General features: G+C 35.7%; 1 protein-coding gene and 1 non-coding gene across 2 annotated transcripts; one reads left to right on the top strand and one right to left on the bottom strand.

The window, feature by feature from the left end:
* Positions 1–679: 679 nt before the first annotated feature.
* Positions 680–10990, bottom strand: vps37a (VPS37A subunit of ESCRT-I). Its single transcript, XM_048197439.1, has 12 exons — positions 10556–10990; positions 8537–8611; positions 8314–8431; positions 7851–7948; positions 7543–7756; positions 5887–5957; positions 5557–5684; positions 3696–3754; positions 3337–3405; positions 1722–1865; positions 1278–1392; positions 680–1179 (listed from the first exon to the last, which is right to left on the bottom strand). The coding sequence occupies exons 1-11, from the start codon at positions 10663–10665 to the stop codon at positions 1312–1314; spliced, it is 1167 nt and encodes a 388-aa protein (XP_048053396.1). The 5' UTR covers positions 10666–10990; the 3' UTR covers positions 680–1179; positions 1278–1311.
* Positions 10991–11393: 403 nt separating this feature from the next.
* LOC125273194 lies at positions 11394–11607 on the top strand. Its single transcript, XR_007186010.1, has one exon. It is a non-coding gene; the product is annotated as a small nucleolar RNA U3 (small nucleolar RNA).
* The last annotated feature ends 7644 nt before the right edge of the window (positions 11608–19251 follow it).

The following is a 19251-nucleotide window of genomic DNA, read 5'->3' as shown; positions in this document are numbered from 1 at the left end:
ATTAAATAGATTGTTCCCAAACAGTTTTCCTAAATACTTTTACACCATCTTCCATTGTTGGACAAACAAGTCGAATGCAGCTCTGCAGTGCTAAAAACAATATTTATAAATAAAAAAAAATATCTATTTTCACATTATGGCTGATAATTGATAAATGCAATACTATTTTGTCTAAATATATTAAACACTAAAATCATTACTTTCAAATGCTACAAATATATGATTACAGCATAATGTAGAGTATGAGAAATTGATGTTTTTTTACAGAATTGGAATATAAATTCAACAATGTTGTTAAATTTCTAGTGTTCTTAAAGGGATACTTCACTCAAAAATGAAAATTCTGTCATTATTTACTCGCTCTCATGTAGTTCCAAACCTGTATGAATTTCTTTCTTCTGCTGAACACAAAAGAAGATATTTTGAAGAATATGGGTAACCAAACATTTGATGGGCCCCACTGACATCCATACTATGGACAATATAAAAATATAAGCGGTTTTTAAGTGAGCACTATGGCAAATTAGGAGAAATAAGCACAATCCAGTATCAACCAATACCTATGAATTTAATAAATCTCTAATATCGGCTCACAACCAATATATTGTGCATAAACCTCCAGTGTATAATTTCATTAATGTTACTGAAGATGCAAAACCACACTTAAGCCATAACAAGGATTATTCTAAATGTTTTATTAACCTATCAAATTAAATAAACATATAATACAATGTCTAATTATAATAAAGGCTTTTTTTTTTATCAACATTATTAAATACAGTATGTTTTTGTCGTACGTTTACGGCAGCATTAACATTGTTCAAAATCATTTTCAAGTGCGTACAAGGCCCAACCCCATTTGTCACATCATCAACTGAACTAAAAAGCTTAGAACTCAGGCTGTTTCTGAACACTATTAAGAACAGATTGCTCTCCTCTCCTCAGCCTTTGTGTCACAGCCGGACTGGGCACATCCAGACGTACTCACATCTGTTCTATTCAACCACTGTGAGAGTAACACTTTTGGAATCATGTGCAAAAATCATTTTGATTTCATTAAAGAATGATGCAGAAATCTCTATTGTCATATGTATCTAGGTTTGCCCAATCAAGGCTGTAGACCACAAGATGTGCTGCTTGTCTTAAGCCCACCGGTCTGCTGGTAGATTGATCCCAAACCTGCGATAAAGAATATAATGTTAATTTCTTTAATCAACCTAAACGAGTTTCTTACCACAAGTATATCAATCTGTTGAGTTTTGCTTAGGGAAATGTACCTTCCTCCAAGGAAAGAGCACTGGGACATTCAATCTAATGTGTGGTGGGGAACTGTCCATGTGTGTTCATACATTGCTGGAGCTTTTCCTCTTTGGCTCTTCTGGAATGGCAAAGCTGAAACGGAAGGTTTGATCATTATCATGTTAACTTTTAGGAAGTGCACATGTTTTTCATATCAGACCTTATGATAAGACACAATGAAATGGCATGACAAGTGTTTCTGTGTTGACTTTCTTTTGTAACAGGAAGATGGAGCAGAACAAAAAGTCTCATGAACTAGTCTTGTGAAATGTTAAAAGTTGTATAAAGTTACACATAATTTCAAAACAGCATGATGAACTGTATGCCTTTAATATGTAGCGTGGTGCTGTACAATTTGCCTATAGATTTCTACTGGAGGTGCATGGTTGTTTGTTGTTTCATACTGAATATCGCTTTAATACCGTTCTCTTTTCCATGAAGCTGGCTAAGAAATCGTCAATCTCTGTCTTTCCTTCCAGAAAGTTTTCTGCTGTCTCCTCAGAGCCCTCTTCAGCCTGATGGGCCGCTACCTTTAATCTGGCCTGCAGCGCACTCAGACTGCAGCTCTAGCAGAAAAAAAAAAGAAAACAAACATTTCAATAATAATAATAAAAAATAAAAAAAAATTGCTGAATTTTCAGCAGCCATTACTTCAGTGCTCTTTTTAACTTTCCCTTCATTATAGAATCCTGACAAAAATGTATCAGTTTCCACAAAAATCGTTTTCAACATTGATAATAATAAAGATTAAAAATAATGAGAAGAACCATTATAAAAAAAAAATCATAATAATTAAGCACCAAATCAACTTTGGCATCACAGGAATATCTTACATTTTAAAACATATTTAAATAGAAAAGAGGTATTTTAAATTGTAATATTTCAAAATATTAGTTTTTACTGTATTTATGATCAAATAAATATTAATAAAATAAAAATAAAAATGTATGTCATTGAATCATTCATCCAAGAGATTTGTTCAAAAACGCTGAAGTGAAGTATTTATGAGTAAGTCATTGAATCATTCATTAAAAAAAAAAAAATAATAATTAAAGGGATAGTTTACCCAAAAATGAAAATTTGTTTGAAAATTTGTCCAACGGCATTCACCACTCGATTCGTGAGGTCTGATCGCGCTCTGACAACGACAGTGATGTCTCGCGCATATACTTCAATGAGCGTGAGACATCACTGCTGTTGTCAGAGCACGATCAGACCTCACGAATAGTGGTGTATTAGAGGTAAAAAATGATATAAATACTGTTCGGTTTCTCGCACAAACCGATCGTTTCTTGTCTTAAGACATCAATGTGTCGTCACGAGCCGCAGGGTTTAATTTGGATTTGTCTGTCGTGTTTTATTCACTCTTATAGTCTAAGTTCCCGCTGACTTGCATTATACCACTGACAGACGGCAGCGGTTGCAGTTAAAAATCATCATTTGTGTTCTACTGAAGAAACAAAGACACCTACATCTTGGATGCTCTGGGGGTAAGCAGATAAACATAAAATTTTAATTTTTTGGTTGAACTATCCCTTTAAGATTAATTAAATATTTTAAATAGACTGCAGCAATTAACATTTTGTCAAGTTTTTTGGTTTAGTTGTCTGAATTATGGGAGAATCGTGATCTCTGTTTGAAACCAAAAAAATCGTGATTCTCAATTTAACCAGAATCGTGCAGCTCTAGTCTGTATGTGTGTATATATATATATATTATGTATCTTATATATATATTATATATCATATTTTATCTAGTCGACCCACAAGTTAACCTGAGACAAATATTACTCAATTAAAAAGATTTAAAACAAACAAACAAACAAACAAAAAAAATGGCAAAACATACAATATGAAGGTAGAAAAACCACAAACACAACACAGGTATGCAAAATTCTGAGGTCTGATAATTTTAAAATTAGAAAACATGAATACTGGAATATTATATTTTCCATTTCCCTGTCCAACAGACACACAATCAGGTATCAAAATGATAAATCCAAAAGAGCATTTTTTCCCATCTTTGCATGTGTTTTACCTCGCTGAGCTCATGTTGTCTTTGCATTTTGGTTTCAAATACCGACTTCATCTGGGTTAACTGTTCATACTACAGAAAGAAAAAGAAAAAAAACACCAAATTATCATTAGCATTCTGAAAAGGAAAGACGGTGACAAGATAATAAAGTATTATTATTCTAAAGTATTATTATTCTAGAAATCTGAGACAGCTTGTGAAATTAATATTTCTACTTTGCATTTTTCTCTTTTAATAAATCATTTTTTATTATAGATAAGATTATCAACATCAGCAATTAAATAATAAAAATGTTGAATGGAAAAATTAAATCACAGACTTTTGGAGCCTAGTATTTGTGTCAGCATTTGTTAAGTACGTACTTTACACAGCATCTCTTGTCTCTTGCCCTCCAGTTGAGGCTCAAGTTGTAGGTTCTTCTCTGAAAGTAAAATATATCCCTTGCGTTATTTGCAAAACTGATCCAGAAACACTGATCTGATCTCAAAACAGACATTCATGTGATTTGAATGTCTTTTAGGGTGCTTTCACACTTGGTTCGATTGCCTGGACCGAACCTGAGTTCGATTGCTCCCCCCTCCCCCTGCCCCCACTGGACTGTGTTCACATTATATTATTTGGGTCCGACCCGCGGTTCGTTTGCGTCATCAAACCAGCAGCTGTTTACTCCGTTGCTTAGTAACGACGGCGCAGGAGAAGGCGGCAAAATGCATAACGTTGCTCTCCTCACTTTCATATTTTTGTTTTTTAACCGTTGGTTTTGTTCATAACGACACTTGCCTCTATCTGCCGCGACTGTAGTACGGAAGGTGAGCAGAAATAAGAAAGGCTACACTACAGCTCTCTGCTTGCAGCACGTCAGTCACGCTCGTTGGGAAAGTGAGTGAAACACACACACAAACACACATTTTTATCAAATAATACGGCATTAATAGCGGTTCACTTCCGCAATTTGGTACGTTTGCTTTCATATCAGAAGCGAACCGTACCGGAGTTCACTTGAACCGCACCCCAGACCACCCTTTTTAAGCGGACTCGGGTACGGTTCGCGGGTGCGCACCCGAGTTCAGAAGACCGCGTTCACATCATCCAAACGTACCGAACTCTGACGTCAATCGAACCCGGGTGCGCACCAAAAGTGCTAATGTGAAAGCACCCTTAGGGTGCTTTCACACCTGCCTCATTTAGTTCGGTTGAACCGTACCAGAGTTCGTTTGCCTCTTTGGTGCGGTTCGTTTGGGCAGGTGGGAAAGCAGCAATCGCACTCGGGTGCGCACCAAAAGCGGACCAAACAAGCGTACCGAGACCTGCTTGAAGAGGTGGTCTCGGTACGCTTTCAAACGAACTCTGGAGCGGTTCGCTTGAGATGTGAAAGCAATCGACCCAGTTAACGGACCAACGAACCAAATGATATCATTTTCATAACGGAAAATATGATATAAAAATCAGTAATGTCTGATTCTGTGAGTGAGCACATTATTTACAATATCTGAAAGCCAACGAGCGCCTCTGGTGTGTAATTACACTTCTCCGTGCGAGAATGCTGTCCCGACGAAGTCTCAATTCCCGCTCTGCTTCATTATAAAATTCAAATGGTCTCTCTCGACAGACACACGGACAACAGGTCGCCTACTAGACAGCGCTGGGAAATCCAGAGATGGAGAGAGAGAGAAAGAGCGCGGGTTTGAATTTGCCACAGCAAATATGAATTAACTGCGGGAGAGACGGCTACGTTTATAAAGTGTTTGTATGTGTCTCGACAGTTACAAATAAAGCCACAATAAGCTCATGGAGCTAGCTTGTAAATCATTATTTTGATGGATGACGCAGCGAAAACTCTGACCAATAAGAGGACAGTTGTACTCTCATGTGACTTGCCTGAATGCATTTTGGTACGCTTTGAAATGTTGCCATGTGAAAGCGAACCGAACCAAGAAGAAAATGCAACATTGTAACAAATTTAGTCCCTGTTTCGGAACAAAACAAGCGATCTATAGGTGTGAAAACACCCTTAGTTTTCATTTTATTCAAATTTAAAAAAAAACTCCTAATTCATTTCCGGAATTCGGGTTGTACATTGAAATGTGTGACAGGTTTATAGTTTTAAGGGCTAGTTTGGTGATTCAAACAATCTGTGAAAAAATCCCACTGATCTCACTTTAGTCTAAAATTGATCTAGAGGTTAATAACTAGCTCAAACTGCAGTGCGTTCAGAAAACTCACTGGCCATCTCTACAATGCTGTTGACCAGCTCCTCTTTGTCAGATGTTACTTGTTTGAGCTGAGGCAGACACATGAAGAACTCCAACAGCACGTCATCTTGATCGTTCATGTCCTTCAGTTGAGAAACACTAGGAGATTACAAACACAAACCCGACAGAAAGATGACAGAATGTGAGTATTGTCAAGTTCATGTTCATATGTCCAAATTAAACATAATATTTTTCAGAATAGGATGTTTTAGTACAGTACACAACCTAAAAAACTATCTAATTCATCCTCAGAACAAACAAATGCAAGAGAAAATAAATGCCCTGAAGTATCGTATCGTACCTCATCTCAGATAGTTCTGGAAATGTATCTGGGATTTCAGGCATCTTGTATATGTGTCCATTCAGACCTGACTACAAGGGAAGAATATCAAAAGTGAGAGTTTACAGCTTATTGTGGCTTGAATTATGTGTGTTCCTGTTTCACACCAGACAGAAAGTGGTGAGTAATGTCCTCCATTATTGCATGTTGCTTAATAAAAGCCTATATTGCAGAAGACTATGTTGATTAATAAGAAATGGTGCATTTTGAGTGTGAAAATTCAGTGTGTTAAGAGTTATGGAAGCCCATTTTATGTCTTCTTTCTCATAATTTTAAATTTTTATGTCATGATTTATCTTATAACTTAGACTTATAACTTTTAATCACAATTATAAGATAAGAATGGGCACAAGTCATAATTATGAGATGTCATAATAATAAGATAAAAAATAAAAATTGCCACAAAATTATGAAAAAAGTATTTTGTCTTATGACATTTTATCTCATAACGAACTTTTTTACATTATAATAAGGACTTAGTATGTCATAATTTCAACACTTTATATCAGAATTTCACTTTTTCATCTCATCATGACATTGTATGTTATCATTTCAATGTTTTATCTCATAATTTCGACTTTTCATGTCAATTATTTAGTCTTTTGCAAAAAAAAAAATCTACACAGCACTGCACAAACATGCGAATACTGTAACCTCTTAATATGGGTACTTAATACTGTCATAATGTAATTATGAGATTAAAGTCAAAATTATGACATACTAAGCCATAATTGAAATAAGAGTCAAAACTATTAAATACTACAACATAATACCAAAATCATAATGGATAAGATAAAAGTCATAATTCTGACTTTTTATCTCATATTTCTGACTTAGGGAAAGATTTTCTAACAGCTTGCGCCAGCGCAAACCGTTTTTTTGGAGTTAAAAAACTACTGTCAGGATTTACTAAAGAGACACACAGTGAGAGTTATTTTTGCAGCTGACCTTGCATTTGTAGGAGTTTCCCTTACAGACGCAAAATTTATGGGAGGAGAGTATTTAAATTAATCATGCAAGGTGATTTATTAAGGTTTGCACGAGTCAATTAACTGGTATTTGCACCATTATTTACCGCCCAAAAAAAAGCAAGTCTTAAACCAGACGCTAATTTGTGCTGCTCTTAGTAGATTGCGTTGGTCATAATGGAAATGATCCGGCTGCTTCTGTTTTCTTTAATTTACACATCGTCAGTAGATCACGTGCAGAACTTTCCTCTCCCATCTGCACTTTTTTGGAATTGCGCTCTGACGCTAATTTGCCCTGTTTAGTAAATCTGGCCCTTGGTATCTCAGAATTTCGACTTTCGAATCACAATTTCAATGTAATGGTGAAAATTGGCTTCCATAATGTGTGGCATAAATAGAAACTTGCACCTGCAGTTCTGCTACACAGCTCTACACTGCTTATACAAACAGTGTGAATGCAGTAAACTCTTAATATTGTGTGTGTTTTGAAACTGACCTAAGGATTTATGTAAAAAAATTATTGTAGTCTATTTTCATTGTTCAGAACACAAGTACTCAACGTCACACACAGTGTGAGCTAGGGTCTCTGGATGTAGAAGTGTAAAAAAGTGTAAATGTAATGATTTTGGACTGAATGCCCATTAGGTACCTGTGAGTCAGCAGTTGGTACAGGAAGAGGAAGGTCTGTGATGAGTCCATAAGCTGGTGCTGCTGGTCGGGGAGGGGCTTGTTGAGGCTCCACCCCTGCATGTGGCACAGGGGCAGGGCCAATAGGCCGCTGACCATCCTGTGGTTGGAAGGCAGGAACAAAATGGAAGCTCTGAGTTGGATAAGGAGGCATCCCTGATGGTTTGTACATACCACTGAGCCACAAGACAAAGATAACAAATGCACAAATTAGAGATCTTCCTTATTAGACATGATTTAACTTCTAGTAAAATAGTGAAAAATACTCACTAAGAAAAGGTGGGACCTGACATTAAGGCAGGAGGACTTTTCCAGAACTCATCTAGCAAACTCTGAATAACTTTCCCTAAATCCGAATGCATTCCAAACTAGTGAAAAAGGAAAGGAAAAGGGACAAGTAAAATGGTGAGCTGAAGGAACTATTCCAACTGTTACATAATACATATGTAGATAGCTATGCAGTTTAAAGTCAACACGAAAAGGCATTTGACTTGAGTTAATCCAACAGGTATTGATTGGGTTGTAAAAAGCGGTATTAAATTAATGTTGGGATGATTTGAATAACTTAATAATGTGCACTGACGCACCGTAAGACCAGGAACGTGTATTAAGAAAGTAAATATAGGCTATATAAACATTGATTACCTAAGAAACCTGAGTAGAAAATCAGATCATTTACATGCAGTGCAGAAGGACTAATTTAATTTTTCATATAAAATGACAAATGACTTACATTAGTTATGAGTGGGCTGGTAACCATTGTTCCATTATTACTGTCTACTAAATGATGACCTACTGGTGGAAACACACTGACCACTGGTTTCTCCTGAGGGAACTGTGGTGGGAGTAAGCTGTGGATGACAGCAAACGTCAATGTATATTAAACCACACTCAAAACCATCCAAATGTATTTGTGTAAATTTATATAAATAAACAAAATACATTTTTATACTTACATATTGACATTAATAGTTGAACTGTTGATAGTAAAAGGAAGTCTGTACTCTACATCCTTCTGAATTTCTGCAAGACTATGGAGACATCAAAATTAAGTCAGACAAATAAGTAACCATTTTGTTTTAAAGTCGGCATAAAACATAAGTTGCGATAGTAGCTATTTTCTTCCCTATTGTGAGTGACATATATCCAAGCAAAATGGCTTCTTAGTCAAGAAAAAAAAAATGTAGGCTTGAGTTTGTCCATCAGAAATTGACTGGATCTTTGGGGTTTGCTATTGCTGTGATGTCATGTGAGTGACAGGTCATCAGAGACATCAGAAGATGCAAGAGGGAGGGCTTTATTAGAAGATATTTTAATCAAAGATTCAGTTTATTTACATTAAATATTAATGGGTAGTTCACCCAAAATGAAAATTCTGTCATTAATTACTCACCCTCACGTCGTTCCACACCTGTAAGACCTTCGTTCATCTTCGGAACACAAATTAAGATATTTTTGATAAAATCCGATGGCTCAGTGAGGCCTGCATCGCCAGCAATAAAACTCCCTTTTTCAATGCCCAGAAAGCTACTAAAGACATATTTAAAACAGTTCATGTGAATACAGTGGTTCAACCTTAATATATTATAAAGTGACTAGAATACGTTTTGTGCACTAAAAATAACAAAATAGCGACTTTATTCCACAATATCTAGTGATGGGCGATTTTAAAACTTAAGTCATGTGAACTATTGAAGTTTCAAAACACTTATGATGATCATGAGATTTTGGCACTCTGAACCAGTGATTCAAAACAAATGATTCGTAAAGCTTCGAAGCTTCATGAAGCAGTGTTTTGAAATCACCCATCACTAGATATTGTGGAATAAATTCACTATTTTGTTATTTTTGATGCACAAAAAGTATTCTCATCGCTTTATAATACTAAGGTTGAACCACTGTAGTCACATGAACTGTTTTAAATATGTTTTTAGTAGTTTTCTGGGCATTGAAAAAGGGAGTGTTATTGCTGGTGATGCAGGCCTCACTGAGCCATCTGATTTTATCAAAAATATCTTAATTTGTGTTCTTAAGACGAACGAAGTTCTTACGGGTGTGGAACGACATGTGGGCGAGTAATTAATGACATAACTATCATTTTTGGGTGAACTAACCCTTTAAATAATAATGCGCATGGATAAATAATTTATAATAAATACTGCAATAATTCATAAAAAATAAGAATTGTCCATTTTGACTTCATAGTGACTTTAATACTTCACATATAAATGCCCACCAACCAATAAATAAATAAATAATTCAATAAACATCTGAACAAGGCCTCCACCTGTTAGTAAATCTCAGCCAATCATGTTATTTCAGGGCGGGACTATGTTTTTAGCAGACCAATAGAGGAGTCCGGGAAACATGTTCGATAACTATCATTATATTTGCGAATCGCTCACCAGGTATCTTGGCGCAGAACTCACTTTCAGTGTTGTTTACAATATTAGCTGCTTCATATTAGAGTTACAGTCTACGAAACTGAAAGATAGATAGAATTTTGTTTCGTAATGGGTCACACCTTGTGCTCTGAATAACTAATAAATCATGTTACTTCATAAAAACTAAGGAAGTCAACCCTCTCAGGAAGAAAATGGCTCTATCAGTCTGTTAAGTAATAATACAAGGTGTACCATGCCACTAATTTAAAACCTGTCCTGTTGAGTAAGAAGGGATCTGAAGTAAACTATGAAGAGCTAATACTTTAATCTGAAACATGCACGGCACATCCAGAACACAGGCGCGAGCGCGCGCACACAAAAACACAACAACAACATAGATCGGGTATTCCGGATGATCACGCCACTGGTCAGACCACCGAGCACGTGTTATCGAGACTGAAATCATTAGATGTATAGTTCATTTTGGCTGTCTTAAACCCTAACGAGCTTCCTCTTGCTATATTAATACCTAAACGCTGTCTAGGTATTCAGCTCTCTAGGATTGGAACACAGCCATTCAGTGAGACTTACTTGGAGTGAGCAGCTTTGAGAGACTCGATCTGTCTCTGTCTTTGTTTCTGTAAACTGTTCAGAGGAGGGATCGATCCAGAACCCTTGGACAGAGGGAAAATCCAGTTCATTCTCGACTGCCAAAACGCAAACTAACGCTTGAATCTCTCGGCGGTGTCAGTTTGAAGAGGCCTGTGAAATGAAACAGAAATTCAAGAAATACCCAACGCCACCATTAGCATTTAGCTACGGCCCTGTCTTGTGTTTACTAATATTAGCGACCTAACGCTCGTTTAAATTAGTGAATATGGAACCTAAGTGGAACGCTGAAAAAGCCGCTAAAAGGTCTGTTGAGTTTTAATAACAGTATGAGAGATTACGAAGTACACGGGCTCGCAGGAAAACAACCCGTGTGAGCGTGACGTCAGCTGTTTAGCGCTGCTCGCGTCATCACTCATAGCAGGGAGGAGTTTAAAGAGACACGAGTCTAATAAAAGAATATACGGCAGATTGCCGAGAATCACTTTTTACACAATAAAACATCAGAAAAACTGTATATCTCTATGGGTTCTATATAATAAATGAGAACAGTAGTAGAACGCCGGCCCAAACAGTCAATGTCTTGTAATCATGCTTACAAGTTAACGTATCATTTGAGAAACTAATTACTGGATTAGCAAAATTGTGTTTACTACGCGACTTAATCAACAAGTACATTCGCTGCAAGTCTTTAACAGTGATGATTATGAAGATGTCATGGTTTTAGATGTCACTTTTGTATTGCTTATGATGAGACACTACCGTCTGTGAGACACCTAGTGTCAGAAGAGACTCGAGCTGGGTTTGATGAGTAAGAGTTAAGACTATACTTTCAGGGATCATTTCTATAGTTTTTAACTAGGAAATGTACTAAGAAAGTGATGGGTCTCCTAAACCACGATGAAGAGTTTTGATACTCTTTCCTGAGCGTGAATCGGGTGTAGAGTAATGATTTGATTCATATGCTCTGCATCATTGAAGAACGTTCCTGCTTCTTTACGAAGTATGGAGGGAGAGAGTATGAACGGAGTGGTCTTTGAAACTGGTTAATGTCAGATTTATAAATTGATTTAAGCAGATTAGGTGGACTGTATTGTGTAACTAATAAGATAAATAATTTAGTCTGTAATTGGCGCTAAAAATAAACTTTTATAAAACTAAAAATGTAAATGAAAATTATATAAAATTATTTTTACAATAAGCAATATCAATACGTTATAATTTGCATATTAAGAAAAACTTAATCAGTTCAAATATTTTGACTTTATAAAGCCACACTGATCAGGCGTAACATTATGAGCACTGACAGGTGAAGTGAATAACACTGATTTTCTACATCACAACACCTGTATAGGGTATATTAGGTGGCAGCAAGTGAACATTTTGTTCTCAAAGTTGATGTGTTAGAAGCAGGAAAAATGGGCACGCAAAAGCATTCGAGTAAGTTTGACAAGGGCCAAATTGTGATGGCTAGACGACTGGGTCAGAGCATCTCCAAAACTGCAGCTCTTGTGGGGTGTTCCTGGTCTGCATTGGTCAGTATCTATCAAAAGTGGTCCAAGGAAGGCACAGCGGTGAACCGCCGACAGGGTCATGGGCAGCCAAGGCTCACTGATGCACGTGGGGAGCGAAGGCTGGCCCGTGTAGTCTGATCCAAAAGACGATCTACTGTAGCTCAAATTACTCAAGAAGTTAATGCTGGTTCTGATAAAAGGTGTCCGAATACACTGCATCACAATTTGTTGCGTATGGGGCTGCATAGCTGACCCCTGTCCATCGCCGAATGCGCCAACAGTGGGCATGTGAGCATCAGAACTGGACCATGGAGCAATGGAAGAAGGTGCGTGTACACTGCTTAACTGGGGAACACATAACACCAGGATGGGAAAAAAAGGCAAGCCGGCGGAGGCAGTGTGATGCTGGGAAACCTTGGGTCCTGCCATCCATGTGGATGTTACTTTGACACGTACCACCTAAGCATTGTTGCAGTCCATGTACATCCTTTTATAGAAACGGTATTCCCTGTTGGCTGTAGCCTCTTTCAGCAGGATAATGCACCCTGTCACAAAGCAAAAATAGTTTAGGAAGAGCACAACGAGTTTGAGGTGTTGACTTGGCCTCCAAATTCCCCAGATCTCAATCCAATCAAGCATTTATGGGACGTGCTGAATAAACAAGTCTGATCCATGGAGGCTCCACATCAATTTACAGGACTTAAAGGATCTGCTGCTAACATCTTGGTGCCAGATACCACAGCACACCTTCAGGGGTCTAGTGGAGTCCATGCCTTGACGGGTCAGGGCTGTTTTGGCAGCAAAAGGGAGACAAACACAATATTAGGTAGGTGGTCATAATGTTATGCCTGATCGGTGTATATGTATAAAGATATAGTTTTTATTTCATATTTTGCATACAGTGCATTCGGAAAGTATTCACAGCACTTCACTTTTTCCACATTTTTGTTATGTTACTTACAGCCTTATTTCAAAATAGAATAAATTCATTATTTTCCTCAAAATTCTACAAACAATACCCCATAATGACAGCGTGAAAGAAGTTTGTTTGAAATCTTTGCGAATTTACTAAAAATAAAAAATGAAAAAAATCGCATGTACATAAGTATTCACAGCCTTTGCCATGATACTCAAAATTGAGCTTAGATACATCGTTTCCACTGATCATCCTTGAGATGTTTCTACAACTTGACTGGAACATGTGGTAAATTCAGTTGATTGGACATGATTTGAATGGCACACCCCTGTCTATATAAGGTCCCACAGTTAACGGTGCACGTCAGAACACAAACCAAGTCATGAAGTCCAAGGAAGTGTCTGTAGACCTCCGAGACAGGATTGTATCGAGACACAGATCTGGGGAAGATTTTTTTTTTTTTTCCTGCCAATTTATCAAACATTACATGTCATATGTTTTGAATTTTTACAATTTGTTTTGAAAAATAAGTCTCATCTGAGAGTTGAGCCAAAGCGATCGAGAAAAATTATAACCTACATGAAAATCACTCTTATAATCATTCATATAAACTGTTGATATTACTAAAAAACATCACTACAAAAATTTGTGACATGTTTATACTTTAAAACTTAACCAAAATCACAAACTTCAGAAAACAGATTTTAAAACCATTCAGCTCATACTCTCTTTCTCTTCACTGTATAACAGAACTAAATCATTACTCTACACCCGATTCACGCTCAGAAAATAATGGCAACAACCTACGTGGAACCATCAAAATTAAGAAAGCAAAACCAACCCGGTCCTTGTAACGCTTCACAATTCAATTTTCAGACCATACAATGCAAATGCAAAAATGAAAAATTAAAACCAGACATTCATTTTTCCTGTTTTTCAGTTACATCATCAATAGATATTTGCCATTTTTACCCCCTTTTTTCAATTTTACTTTTGCTAAATTATAACTTTAGAAACAATCATTTGAATAAATGAAATCTAACCGATTTTCTATTTTTCCATTTTTTTTTTTTTTTGTCTAAATAAATCGTCTAAATAAATCATTTTTTTGTCTATTTTTCCATTTTTGGTCTAAATAATTTTTTTTCCCGAAATAAATCGTATAATAGTTCTTGACAGCGCTATAGCTAGCCTATATAAAATATTGTAGGATAGGCTATAAAACGAGAGCTAAAACCTAATAATTTTTTTAAATGATGCTAATTTTTTTGTATATTTTTGCTTGGAAGTCTTTTTATCTTTCATGCTATATTGACGTGAAGGATCTTAGCAAGTGCTGCTCGAGCTGCCCTCCGTCTGCTGCCTATCCCACTGAAAATGAACTGGGATCTCGTGGTTGTACTGTAGTCTACCATGTAAAATGCACCCCCTGACCAAGGGTATAATGTATATTAATAAAATAAAGTAATAACGAATAAGTAAATACAAACAAGCTGGACAATGTGTTAAAACAGCCAAGCCACCGGGATTTCACTTTTCCCAGCTGCTCGCAATGGCCAGTCCGAGACTGCCTTATAAGCACAGTTATTATATTAATAATTAAAAATGATAGCACTTTGGGTGAAAAAGGTCATCCTTTGTGTTCATTCTTTTAAACTACTCCTCAACATGCATGCAGTGTAAATAAAGCAGTTACATCAATGAGATGATAGTAGTCCGCGGCCACACCCCCGTGCTAATGGTACAGAATCAGGGTATCTTCGGTTCATTCATGTTTTGATTTGATATTGAAATCAGAAAAATGAGAAAACCGCACTTTTTTTCGTTTTTCATTTTTAAAATGAAAACGAAAAAACAAAAAATTGGCTTGATTTTTCTTTTTTCGTTCTGGGGTAGGAAACAACTAAGCAGTTTGAATATTCGATCTCTAGATGTGGGCGGCAATGAAACGCCTCTTTCCGCTGATTGGTCAACCAGATGTCAAACCATGTCGTCATCAGTTGTTCATCGGTTCAGCTCAACAGAATAAAAGTCCCTCGCTCTACAGCTGTACGGATTCTTAACGCGTTTATTCTACATTTTATGTCTTTCTCACGAAATATTAATTTACTTTGCAGCTGCACACAATTACCCCCATTCTGCAACGTTGGCACAATGCCTGTTTTATTGAAGTGACCAAATATAAAAATCTAGCGAAGCTGCTCAACGCACTGGGCAGCGAATGTATAGGTATACATTGAATTAAAAAAGTGCAAATCAGTAGCCGATGTAAATATGCAGCAGTCATAACTTTTGTTGTAGACAACACCCTGAGTTTTGGACATGGGATGAATTTGAAATATGACAGATATGAAAATATATTACATGTTATTAGTTCATCAAAGCGGTGCTATAGAGAGATGGACTTAAAATGTGAATTGGATGATTTGATGACGGAGGTGAACTCGTTTATGCCAATTCGAAATAGGCTATCACACATTTTATTTAAAAGGGAAAAATGTTAAAACAGTGTTAAAAATAACCATTATAGTGCTCTCTTAAGAAGATATCAATTATACTTTATCAATATTGGGATATATATCAAAACCCTGAAATAACACTAACAATAATGAGATAAAGAGTATTTTTATAGCCTATTTATTGCCATCTGTCTGTGTCAGAAATTAACTGTAATTGATTTAGTTGATTAATTGATTTTCAGGGGATTTTAGGATTTTTCCTAATCTTATTAAATATGTATGCTTTCTTTAATGTTAAGTTCTTAGATTTAGTCATTTAAATTACAATAAAATTATGCTATAGGTTGTTACCAATTAAATCAGTGTCAACCAAAGGCTTGCAGAGGTGGCAAAGAAGCACCACCTGAAGTTGCTTTGAGATTTATGAGTTGTTAGATTGCTCAGAGAGGGCAGTATATGTGTAGGAATTACAATTGCATAATGTAATGATATTAATGTTTTAAACATCATTTTGAATACAGAAAATTTTAAATGACAAAATGAAACGATAATTGGATTATGAAATTAATGTTGCCAGTAGGTGTAAGCAAGTCATTGTGTTAATGACTGAGTCATTTAAGTCATTGAGTCATTTTAAGCGATTCGTTCAAAACGCTGATTCATTCAAGAATAATATCAATTGGATCTCTATAATCTTTTGGGCCATTGAATCACTCAGTCAACTGAATTTTTTCAAAGACTCTGATTCATTCAGGAATGAAACACGGCTCTGTGCGCTAGGAGTCAGTCACACAACGGTTCTGATATGCGTTGGAAGTTTAGTTGGCAGAGAAATTAAAACACTGGTTTGTGTGACATTCATTAATACTCAATATTAATGAAATAAACTCAGAATATTGCCTTAAACAAAAGTTATAACTTTAAGAAAAGGAAAAAAATAGCATGTTCCCTATTATATAAATATATAATACAGAATAGGATAACTGAATATTTAACATTTGACGTCCTACACTTCTCTATGAAAAAAAATGTGTGTGTGTGTGTATTTTACAGTCACAGCATATCTATTGGCCCTATTCTGTTTTTTTTATATATATATATATATATATATATATATATATATATATATATATATATATATATATATATATATATATATATATATATATATATATATATATTTCATAGCCTATCTATCATTTCAAATCCATTCCATGTTGTCTAAAACAAAAGACATTTTTACACTCAATGTTTCAAAGTTGTAGGCTGGGGGTAGTTGTGTGCAGCTGCAAAGTAAATTAATATTTATGAGATAAACTAATATTTCACGTGATGAATTAATGTCTACACAGAATTAAGCCCTGACTCTGCATCAGAATGATTTGTGTCAAGCCATTCACTAGTCTGGCTAGAATTCACTAGAAAGAGATGAAATGTAGAATAAACGCGTCAAGAATCCGTACAGCTGTAGAGCGAGGGACTTTTATTCTGTTGAGCAGAACCGATGAACAACTGATGACGACATGGTTTGACGTCTCGTTGACCAATCAGCGGAAAGAGGCGTTTCATTCCCGCCCACATGTAGAGATCGAATTTTCAAACTGCTTATCTGTTTCCAACCCCAGAACGAAAAAAGAAAAATCAAGCCAGTTTTTTGTTTTTTCGTTTTCATTTTGAAAATGGAAAAACGAAAAAAGGTGCGATTTTCTCATTTTTCTGATTTCAATATCAAATCAAAACATGAATGAACGGAAGATACCCTGGTCCGTGTACGTTTTGATAGTTTGTTTTCCAATTTGAAATTAAATACGCAGAAACGAGAAAACGGTCGTTTCCCGTTTTTTCGTTTGTTAAAAAAAACAGAAAAACGAGATTTTGACTCGATTTTCGTTTTTTTCGGGTCACAGATAGAAAACGGAAACACGACTTCAAAACTCGTTTTCCACATGTGGGCAGTCATTACACGCCCCTTTCAGCCGATTGGTCAATCAAATCTGAGCCAGTGACGTCATCTTCAGTTCGTTCAACAAAATAATAGTCCTCTGCCGCTATATCAGTAGATGTCATAAATCGGCTTTCTTCTGTGCAACCTAACGCGTATTTCACAGAAATATGTTTGCACAGATAAAAAAAGTTTAAAAAACCTAGTCTGTTTTTAAGCTGTCATTGTTTTTTTTTAAATGTAAAATGTAAATGCCTCTACATCTGTTACCAAGCGCATGACATCCTTTGGGATACTACCACCGATCAATAGGCTATAGTACATAATGATAGACTATTCTCTATAGATCAGTGGCTACTGGACTCATTTTTTTCTTATTTTAATGTTTTGTTTACATTTTATACATTTAAATTCAATCATTTAGCAGACGCATTCCTTGCATGGCTATATAGTAGACTATGAAGTCATATTAGAAAATAGGCTATCCACTGTGTGGCAACACCTAATAACGGTATCACCATCGGGGGTCTTTTTAGTTTTCCTTACTTATAAATGGCCATGCAGATTTTATCTCTTAAATTAAACACTTTTATGAACACAGTGAACATTATTATACGTCACAGTTTACTTGCTATCCTCACTTGCTATCCTTCGCTTTTGAATGAATTAAATGGCCCTGAACATTTTACTTTCAATTTCGATTTAACGGCAATTGGCGATTCTGCGTCAGCTGCTTTAGTGGACAACAGCAAAACAAAAACTCTTGTATATTGAACATAGAACTTTTATTATCTTTGTAATTATTTTATTATCTTTTATTATCTTTGTAATTATTTTATTTTGTAAATATTCGTGGCTTAAACAGCGGGAAAATTTACTGTATGCATATATGATAAATGTCTGTGAATGATTAAAAAAATCCCAGGGGGTTAGTTTTAGCCTACATGAACAAATAGCAGAATAAACAACAGAACATGAGGATTCATCATCATCACGCACCTGCCGCGCTTCTGTGAACGGAGAAAAAAAGGATTCAATTATATAAAACGAATAAATAGCCTATGCGCGAAATTTATTTCACTTAAGTAATTAACATATTACCAAAATGAAAGGGGAAAAAAATGCGACAATATGAGTGTCGGTTCATTTTTGAGACGTTCACAGAAAGGAAACCGAGACGGCAGAAAATTTCTTTGTTTATTTTACGAGCAATGTTTTGTTTTTATTGTGAGTGTACAAAAATAATAGGCCTATTTAACCCTTCGCAGATTCGAATGGTGTTACATATATTTGACCATAAATGTCTGAGTATTTTAAGTTGTTTCCGCTTTTATAAGAAAATTCAAGTGAACGCGTCGGCGCCTAACGCGCACACACATCAGTTTTAGTAACTTGACATCACAGCCTGTTTACTGTCAAAATAACATAGCCTATTCAACCAAATATATAAAAAGTTATACTGCTCATTTTAAGTAGTCTGTAGGCTATACAATAAAAGCGTTCAAATAATAAATATAGTTTAGCCTCCAAATCGTGAATATTGAAACATTTGGATTTGTGTCAAATTAGAGAGGTAGTTATAACGCCGGTTTCTGTTTCAGTTCAGCTTTAAATTAATTCGTTTTATATATATTATTTTTGTCATAACTAAAATAGCTATGTAGCTGTAATTTTAATCTTTAATGTTTGATCTTTACATATTCCCTCAATCTTTTAACCAAAGGGTTATTAACATTAGCCTATTCAGCAGGCAATGTTAGGCTATATATAATAAATAGAGAGATGAGCTATTGTTCGTTTTTCAAAACTGCTTACACTACTTATTTATTGTGATTTATTCTATTTAT

This window comes from Megalobrama amblycephala, linkage group LG7 (genome assembly GCF_018812025.1).
Source record: "Megalobrama amblycephala isolate DHTTF-2021 linkage group LG7, ASM1881202v1, whole genome shotgun sequence".
Classification (NCBI taxonomy): domain Eukaryota; kingdom Metazoa; phylum Chordata; class Actinopteri; order Cypriniformes; family Xenocyprididae; genus Megalobrama; species Megalobrama amblycephala.
Note: the sequence above shows the minus strand (reverse complement) of the source record. Positions and strands in the feature narration are given on the sequence as shown.